Source organism: Oncorhynchus clarkii, chromosome 8, assembly GCF_045791955.1.
Source record: "Oncorhynchus clarkii lewisi isolate Uvic-CL-2024 chromosome 8, UVic_Ocla_1.0, whole genome shotgun sequence".
NCBI lineage: Eukaryota > Metazoa > Chordata > Actinopteri > Salmoniformes > Salmonidae > Oncorhynchus > Oncorhynchus clarkii.
The window spans coordinates 36,476,365-36,485,715 of NC_092154.1; the positions used below are offsets into that span (position 1 = coordinate 36,476,365).

The 9,351-nt window shown below is 46.8% G+C and overlaps 2 protein-coding genes across 4 annotated transcripts in view; both read right to left on the minus strand.

The window, feature by feature from the left end:
• The window catches only part of LOC139415658 (ena/VASP-like protein), a 65,138-nt gene extending 64,688 nt beyond the window's left edge, over positions 1-450 (minus strand). The window contains exon 1 of one of the 2 annotated variants that reach the window (XM_071163776.1): positions 41-450. In XM_071163776.1, the coding sequence (XP_071019877.1) occupies positions 41-45 (5 nt within the window). In that variant the 5' untranslated portion in view covers positions 46-450. The remainder of the gene's footprint in view (positions 1-40) is intronic. The other variant, XM_071163777.1, reaches the window with a different exon arrangement.
• Positions 451-2,062: 1,612 nt separating this feature from the next.
• On the minus strand, positions 2,063-8,999 carry LOC139415352 (echinoderm microtubule-associated protein-like 1). 2 transcript variants are annotated; one of them, XM_071163430.1, is made up of 7 exons: positions 8,797-8,999; positions 5,477-5,662; positions 3,764-3,905; positions 3,472-3,591; positions 3,094-3,122; positions 2,837-2,863; positions 2,063-2,395 (listed from the first exon to the last, which is right to left on the minus strand). In XM_071163430.1, the coding sequence occupies exons 1-7, from the start codon at positions 8,933-8,935 to the stop codon at positions 2,103-2,105; spliced, it is 936 nt and encodes a 311-aa protein (XP_071019531.1). In that variant the 5' UTR covers positions 8,936-8,999; the 3' UTR covers positions 2,063-2,102. The 2 variants fall into 2 exon arrangements, with proteins under 2 accessions (XP_071019531.1, XP_071019529.1); XM_071163428.1 differs by having other exon boundaries at positions 3,764-3,908.
• Positions 9,000-9,351: the final 352 nt, after the last annotated feature.

Consider the following 9,351-nt stretch of genomic DNA (forward strand, 5'->3'; position numbering starts at 1 on the left):
AACCGTCTGAATCAAAAAGCAAGCGCATGCTTTTGCTTACCTCATCTTCCTCTCCTCTCCACCGTAGTGATAAATGAAGAACGACCTGTAGCCTATTGTCGTTTTCCCTTCCCGGACGATTCTCTCAGTCCAGAATATAGGCGATGCGAATGTTCTACGATTTATTATCTAGCTATTAATAATAGCCTAGGCGCCGATTGTACGAAGCCTGCCGCGGATGTGCAGCGCAAGCAGATGCTGGAAAGGCGACAGCGTGGGGAAAATGCTACACACGGATGCCACAGTTTTTAGTCTCTTTTATTTAAAGCGAATCTCTCTCTAGTCCCTTTCGAGGTGGTGCCGGTGATGTCGGTGCCATCGTTCAGATCGCCACGGAGAGCTGTCCTGACGAGAGACTGGTCGGTCTGGCTGACAGCGGCTTCTGAGGTGCCATCTTCCCTTCCTCCAGCACTGGGAGCGTGGACGCGCGGGAGGGATAGGGAGAGAGAGTGAGTGTGTATATGGGAGGGATAGGGGTAGAGAGAGAGAGAGTGTGTATATGGGAGGGATAGGGGTAGAGAGAGAGAGAGAGAGAGTGTATATGGGGGGGATAGGGGTAGAGAGAGAGAGTGTATACACATATCCCATGTACACACTCTCTCTCTATCCCTTCCTCCTGCGTGTCCACGCTCCCAGTACATGTATATATGTATATATATATATATGTATAGTCACTATATATATATATTTATATATATATATATATTTATATATATATATATATATGTATAGTCACTATATATATATATATATATATATATATATATATGTATATATATATATATATATGTATAGTCACTATATATATATATATATATATATATGTATATATATATATATGTTTCAGCTACTGTAAGTTAAAAATAAAAAAAATCCTCTCCAAACCAATGATATGCAATGGCCGGGTCCAAAATATCTTGCGGGTTCTATTTTGAAGTGTGACCACTAAGTCTGTGACCATGCCAACACCACCAGGTAATATTGTACCAGGTCTTAATGAAATAGTAGGCCTCCATGATGATAGGAATTGGATCTCCCTGTCATATCCATCCCGTTTGAGCCCATGTCAGTCGTCTACACGACAGGTGTGATGGCCAGCTGTTTGCCTGTTCCTCTCTGACAGGTAGGCCTAAACAGATGGGGTTGTAAGGTTAAACACAAGTCGAGTCCTTTAGTCGTGTGGGTGATGCGGTTTTGGGGCCAGGACACCTGACACCTGTATGCAGGCAAAGTGCGGGGCCAAGGACAACATCAGTGGGACGATGACTGACTCAACTACTGTAAACTAGCCTACCTAATTTAATGTTTTCACTGAGTGTTTGGTCGCATAAATCTAGCATTCTGATCCTCGTGTATGCCTAGGCTTACAGTTTCTGCGAGTTGGACGTATATCCACAAGAGGGTGCTGCTCACACACACACACACACACACACACACACACACACACACACACACACACACACACACACACACACACACACACACACACACACACACACACACACACACACACACTACAACTCAAAACACCATGGAAATATCTTGGAAATATCTTGTAATAATACTGTTCATTGTTATGACATTATTACATTGATATTATTACATAGACAGTAGTCGAAGTAGGTGATGACTGAAATGTTTAATGGCTGTCAACAGAGACAAGACAAATACACTCATAAACCAAATAAGAGAATTCACTCATACATCCCCAAAGTCAGGGAGATGATTCATATTTTACTGAAATAAAACTACAAAGCACACACACAAAATGGAGACATTAAAACAGAAAGGATCAGGAGAAAAAAAACACAGGCTTTCAGTTGACAGACAGAAATATGTAAGAAATTAAACAGGGGAAAAAGATAAGAGGACTATGGTCACGGATGGTGCTAGGAAAAGCAACAAAACAAACAAACTCACTATTCCCTTTACTGCTGGTGAAACTAAACACCTCAAAACCAAAACGGTGTAAGTATCAGTCAATCTCAAACATTACTGAAGACAACCTCTACTTCTAAATGGTTAGGAGCAACCTCTACCTCCTCCTACCCTACCCTATTGCCTTAGTAACAGATTTGGAAGTACTGGCTTGGTGATTTGAGGGGGCTTTTGTAATTGGACATTTCCATGGAAGAATACATATTCTGATTGGTGCTTTTCTGCAGGGGGAGGGTGAAGGCGGGGGGTGTTTTGCATGTCTCGGGCTTAGTTCGGTCTGAGGTGGGGGGGCCTCCTTTGGTCTGAGGAGGGGTGGGGGTTCTGGTGGGTCTAGAGTTGGGGACCGTGGGGGCTGATTTGGCCGCTTCAGAAGACCCAGTCCTTCTTGTTAGGGGGTTCAGATAGATCTGCATAGTCACTAAGTGAAGAGGTGAAATGAGGGGTAAGGGTGACGGCCAAGGGTGAGAGTAGGGGACAAAATGAAGTTTTGAAGTGTTGGGGTGCGAGGGGAAAGGGTAGAGATGACAGCAAGAGAAGGGAGGATGTGTGTGGAGGAGGGGGAATGGGAGGGGATGAGAAGTCATGGTGAGACATGGTGAGAAAATGAGAGAGAAGGATAAAACAAGTGTTCAAATACAGTGCTGACTCGTACATTAGAAACCAGAAGATGTATTTGCCACAGATAAGATTTGATTTCATAAAACTTGACAAACTTGACAGACGTTGTCTTTTCTAGAGATAGATAATGCATGGGATCAGGAACAGGCGGTGGAGTATGCAGGCATAGTATACAGAGCTAGACTAACATACCCTGTAGACGGTTAAGAGTGTTATTCCAGGAGGTTGGACTGAGGCCTACCTTTACAGTGCGTCACCTGCCTCAACCCTACGGACGAAACACAGAATCAGGTCAGTCTATCTGGGAGGTATAGCATCCACTCGAACCACGGCACTCATACCATTTACCAATGGCATGTTACAGTAGGATCAATCTAACCAACAGCTGTTTCCCATTAATCTGGCCATTCCTCTCCCCAAGGTCCTGTTGTACAGCTCAGTGCTGCCCTCTGCCTGTGGGAAGAGCACACTACAGTAGAAATTCAATCATTTTCTTACCGACACTGGCTGCAGGCTCCTTGGTTTTGCTGCCAGGAGAGAATGAGAAAGGAGAAGTTAGGCTCCATCATACAAGCAGGGAAAGTATTGTCAATCTCACGCTCTAGTCTAGAACAAGGATGGACAACTCTTGTCCACGAGGGCCACAGTACTGCTGCTTTTAGTTGTTATACCAGGTTACCCTAACACAGATATACGCCAGTATCCGATTTTTTTTTAAAAGCATGGAAACCAGCAGACCTTCAAGGAACAGAGTTGTAACTCCTGCTCTGGTGATCTATTTGAGAAAACGTAAGAGACGTATAGACTAGAACAGTACATTCAGAGCACATTTAAACAGCTCTTCCCTGTTAGGCCTACTGCCACAGACGTACCTACCTTTCAGCTTTCTTACTGCCGGGGACTGTGGACCCTGGGGGGCCAGGTCGGGGGCCAGGCCGAGCCGTTTTAGAGATACATGGACTCTCCTTCACACTGCCTACCGGACTCTTCACACCACTGAGGGAGAACCCGGAAGGGGGGGGGGGGGAACGTTGGAAAGAGTGAGAAAACCGAAAGTGTATGATCAATTTGTTGAAATGTATCTAGTGCTAGAGTTAGAGTAGAGGGATAGTAATCGTACTGTACCTCTCTGTGTTTGCAGGTGATGGTTAGTGATTGTGTACTGTACCTCTTGGCTGATGCTGGTGGTAAGGGGCTGTAGTTCCGTGCGGTGGATGTTGAGGGCAGTGTGGAGGTTGTGTAACTCTTCTTCAAAGAGGCAGGGCTGTTCATTGATGGTCTGGACGGCAGGGCCAGAGACACAGGCCTAGCTGCTGTTGCATAGGGGAAATATGGGTGAGGAGGGAATAAGTGTATGTTTTTATGTGGGTGTGTGTGTGTGTGTGTGTCCTCTGACTTCAGAATGGCCCGAGTTGCTCCCCTCCTCAAGAAACCAACACTCGACTCCTCTGACGTCAAAAGCGCTAGACCTGTATCCTTTCTTTCTTTTCTTTCTAAAAAAACTTGAGCGTGCTGTCTCTTATCAACTTTCTCGTTATCTCTCTCAGAACAATCTTCTTGACCCTAACCAGTCAGGCTTCAAGACGGGTCACTCAACCAAGACTGCTCTTGTCTGTGTCACAGACACTCTCCTCACTGCCAAAGCCGACTCTCTCTCCTCTCTACTCATCCTCCTAGATCTATCCGCTGCCTTCGACACCGTGAACCATCAGATCCTCCAGGGCTGGGCGTCTAAGGCTATGCACACTCAGGCAAGACACTCCTACCAGGTGACGTGGAGAGGATCTGTATCTGCACCATGTACTCTCACTACTGGTGTCCCCCAGGGCTCGGTTCTAGGCCCTCTCCTCTTCTCTCTATACACCAAGTCACTCGGCTCCGTCGTATCCTCACATGGTCTCTCCTATCATTGCTATGCGAATGACACTCAATTACTTTTCTCATTCCTCCCTTATGAAACCCAGGTGGCGACACGCATCTCTGCGTGCCTGGCAGATATCTCAACTTGGATGGCGACCCACCACCTCAACAAGACGGAACTGCTCTTCCTCTTGGGGGAGGCCTGCCCGCTCAAAGACCAATCCATAACGGTTGACAACTCCACAGTGTTATCCTCCCAGAGTGCAAAGAACCTTGGCGTGACCCTGGACAACACCCTGTCGTTCTCTTAAAACATCAAAGCAGTGATCCACTCCTGGAGGTTCATACTCTACAACATCCCTAGAGTACGACCCTACCTCACACAGGAAGTGGCGCAAGTCCTAATCCAGGCACTTGTCCTCTCCCGTCTGGACTACTGCAGCTCACTGTTGGCTGGGCTCCCCGCTTGTGCCATCAAACCCCTGCAACTTATCCAGAACGCTGAAGCCCGCCTGGTTTTCAACCTTCTCTAGTTCTCTCATGTCACCCCGCTCCTCCACTGGCTTCCAGTCGAAGCTTGCATCCACTACAAGACCATGATGCTTGCTTGCGGAGCAGCAAGAGGAGCTGCCCCTCCCTTACCATCAGGCTATGCTCAAACCCTACATCCCAACCTAAGCACTACTATGGGAGGGCAGCTCCCGCTCAGCCCAGTCCAAGCTCTTCTCTATCCTGGTACCCCAATGGTGGAACCAGCTTTCCCCTGAAGCAGACAGCAGTCCCTGCCCATCTTCCAAAAACATCTGAACCCTCCCCCCCAAACCCTTTCCAGGTCTGACTTGGTGTTAGCTATGTTATTAAGTAAAAATGTACTTTCTATGACTGATATAAGGTTGTCCCACCTAGCTATCTTGAGATGAATTGTAAGTCACTCTGGATCAGAGCGTCTGCTAAGTAACTAAAATGTAAGCGTAAATGTGTGTGTGTGTGTGTGTGTGTGTGTGTGCTTGTGTTTGTGTACCTTTCCCAGCAGGCCCTTTCTTGGTGTTGGCGGCCTGGTGTTCCTCTGAGATGTTGAGTCTCTTGAGGACGTCGGCCAGGGCCATCTTCAGCAGCTGGATCTCATCCTCCTGCATCTGCATCCGCTGCTCCAGGTACGTCAGGCGGTCCGCCACGTCCACGCCACTCGCAGCTGAGCTACGGTCATCTGGGGAGCACAACCATCGATTGAGTTAGCCCACTGAGCTAAAGCCACTGCTCCAGGTACGTCAGATGGTCCACTATGTCCATCCCGCCTGCCACCAGGTTAAGGTAGCAACATAGGTCATTGTAATCCTTTGAGCTAAAGCCATTTGTACCTAGCCAGCGCCACCACAGCCACTGGCCATTGGGCATTGAAAGACCATGTTAGCAGCCACCCAAGAGTTTCTGATGGTTCCAGGTGAGCGATACAGACTCATCAAAGTGAAGTCTTCACACTTCAGACATATCGCTCACAAAAAAAATGAAATGCTGTAGACATAGAAGCTGATACAAACAACACACACGCCACAGACAATAGACAGGCATCTGCATCCCGTCTGACAGATTCCACTCGCATAAAAACCAAGAGACCATTTTCTATAAGCGACGTCAATAGGAAGAACAATCCTAAGAAATGGTACCATTTCGTAAATGGGCGTAAAATCATTTTTAAACGAAAGAGATCGAAAACTTGAACCATATGAGAGTAAGACCACGCAGAGATTAAATTGAATACATTCGCTAATACAAAGACCAAGACAATAGACACCATCTGTGTGGTTTTAGTAGACGTAATCCCAATGAGAAAGATGGTAATAAATGACTGGTGGAATAGTAAACAAACAAACAGAACAGAAAGCTGTCGTGTACCATTGGAAACTCTGTGGGGTGAGGAGTTGTCATAAAGATTCTTCATACTGGTTGACCCTTCCTCCGCTCCAGACCTCCTCCTCCTCCTCCTCTCTTTCACTGTCTGACAGACGATATCTTCTTCCTCCATCCGAGTGACGGTCGTCTCTCTCTCTATCTCTTTCTTTATCTGTGTGTTCCGCTGGCTAGTGTCTGCTAGGATCTCATCTCCATTGCTCCATCCACTGTTCCAGTTTCGTCACACACACAGTAGAACCCACACGGAGCTCTCCTCTTTCCTCTCTTCCTCTCCTCTTCTGTCCTCTCCCGTCAGCCTCGCACCAAGATGATAACAAGTACAGCAGAGATCTCTTCTCTTCCTTGCCTCTCTACCTCTCTAACTGCATCACATCCAGATCAGAAAGAGTAGAATCCCAGTCCAGATGGAGTCCATGGTGAGGTTATGAAATGTTGATATTATCTATCTCTCCTTTATCACCCTTCCCCTCTCTCTCTCTCTGGGTGGTGTCTGCCAATGTAGGGCACGCTGATGTTTACAACATCGCTTAAAGCCTTGATCTGAGATTGTGTGTGTGTGTGTGTGTGTGTGTGTGTGTGTGTGTGTGTGTGTGTGTGTGTGTGTGTAGGGGTTAGGGTTTGATCATGCTTATACACTCTTGCTATCCTCTCAAATTCAGCCTGAACGGTAGGGTTTGGAGTGTGTGTATGTTTTGTGTGTGTGTGTGTATGTGTGCGTTATGCAGTAGCACAATGATAATCCCCCAGACTGAGCCTCTTTGGTATGAGTGACCCCACCCCCACCCCCACCCCGATAAACTTTGTCAGAGAAAAAGAGAGATGGACAGAAAGAAAGATGGAGAGAGAGATAGAGGGCGTGATAGATGGAGAGTTAGACAGAATGAGAGAGAAGCAAAAGAGCGATATAAAGCAAGGAGCGAGAGAGAATCATCTTTAATGCTCCTCTCCTCTCTTCTCACCCTAGTGCAGGTTGCATGTCCTTGTGTTGTTCTCCTGTAAGCAGCTTGTCCAGTTCATAGATCAAATCAAATGTTATTGGTCACACACACGTGATTAGCAGATGTTATTGCGGGTGCAGCGAAATGCTTGTGCTTCTAGCTCCGACTATATACATATGGACAAGCGATGTCAGAGCGGAACGGACTAAGGTCCAGGTCTTTCCAGGTCTTCTATTTACAGGAGTACATGTCACTCGGACTATTGGTAAAGGTGAGACACAACCGGTGCTGACACACCAGTGACTGACACACCGTGCCAGTACACAGGAGATCTCACAGGGGGCACCAAGTGCATCTAAAGCAGTCTTCCTTAAATAGGGGGTCAAGAAGACCACAGATTGTAGTAGCTACTATAATTATTTATCCACAGTAGCTATTATATGTCTATAGTACCTTCAGCTTGGGCACGCTATCTGACAGACGTACTAAACCGTGCCTCGATTTGACCATGTGAAGACGAATTTTTAAGGCTGGTTACAGGTCATCATAGTAGAAGAAAAAAAAAACTGGCCATCCCAGAAGTCTAACGGAGAGATACAAGCGATCACCAACACCTTATTTAAGCAGGCTCCTAAATGAAAATAGTTTTTTAGATTTGTGCATTTTTAGCACTTTAAATTTGTTGTATTTATTCAACATTTTTTATTTTAACCGTAAAGTCCGTCAGTGTTTTTAATGAGAACTGTGAAGAGACCGGAAATTATACTGAAAGACCAATAAACTAAACTAATAAACGAAACAAATGGTCAGGAGGTAAGCCTCTCTATGTAGCCATACTGTATGCGTCCAGGTAAAGGCTGCTACATGTGTCTCTGTGACTTAGTGTTTCTGTTCCTGTCTTTGGCTGTGACATCAAGCCTGTGCCACCTCCAGAGTCCCCATATGGGACCGGGATTAGAATAGCCCATAATCCCAGACCTGGAAAAGGGAATTAGTAGAACACAGCTCAATCTCTGCTGCTGCTGCATAGCCTACCCACACACGCGTGCACACACGCTCACACGCAGGTTATACACACACATGCTAATGGCATTATGTAGACTCACGCTACACAACGTGGCAACAACCCTAAAACAAACATTTTGAAAACATAACTAAACCCGAGGCCTGTAGCAGAGATGGTGATGGAGGGAAGTCATCTGGGATTCTCTTCTCCCAGATGGTGTGGTTTGTGAATGGCAGAATGATCAGATGTCTATTCATATAACAAGTTCACAAACCTGCTGCATACCCACACATACGCCTCCTGTTATTAATCCACTGACACCAATACCCCCAAGTGAGCGAAGCTTTGCCAAAATATAATTATACAATTTTAACAAATTCAAAGACCCCACCCCCTCAAGAACCTGTCCTTCTGTTACTTTACCTATGCAAATTCTACCCCACCTCTTCATTCCCCACACCTTTAGCCCTCCCACACCTACAGTACCTATCATGAAGTCTGTGTCTGGAGCCAGCAGGGAGTCGTGGTGGTAGGTCTCCCTGAAAGAGGGCCTCCTCAGTCCCGTCTCCTCCATCCCCAACCCCTGGTCCACCAACTCCTCCATGGAACTGTCTTCCATCGACATCCCAGACGCCAGGCCTACCCGCCTCTGTGTGTGTGTGTGTGGGGTTCCTACGAAAGGCTGAGGGTTACTCATTTTCCTCCTCCTCCTCCTGCTCCTCCTCCACTGAGCTCATCAGTGACCTTCCCTAAACCGCTAACCCTCACTCCGCTCCTTTCCTTCCTCCCTCTCTCCATAGAGGAGTGTAGATGGGGCGTAGAGAGAGATGGGGGGGGGGTGATGATATCATTATGGAGAGATTAAAGGCCTTGGTAAGCCATCTCAAGCCCTCAGCCACGGATAACAGGACAGGGGAGGGAGGGAAGGAGGGAGGAAGAAGATGGGAAGGAAGGTACAAGAGTGGATTACAGGAAGGGAGAGAGAGGAGGGGAAAGGTGAGAGGGCACCTGGTCTCAGACAGGTTAACTGCAGCCTCCACC

Bases quoted from the DNA above. Each gene is read 5' to 3' on its own strand.
- LOC139415352 (XM_071163428.1), bottom strand. From the start codon at position 8,935: ATGTCGATGGAAGACAGTTCCATGGAGGAGTTGGTGGACCAGGGGTTG. The intron at 3,592-3,763 runs GTACAGTACACA...GTTCTCCCTCAG, and splicing joins CCACCAGCATCAGCCAAGAG to TGGTGTGAAGAGTCCGGTAG. The intron at 2,864-3,093 runs GTAAGAAAATGA...TTTCGTCCGTAG, and splicing joins GGAGCCTGCAGCCAGTGTCG to GGTTGAGGCAGGTGACGCAC.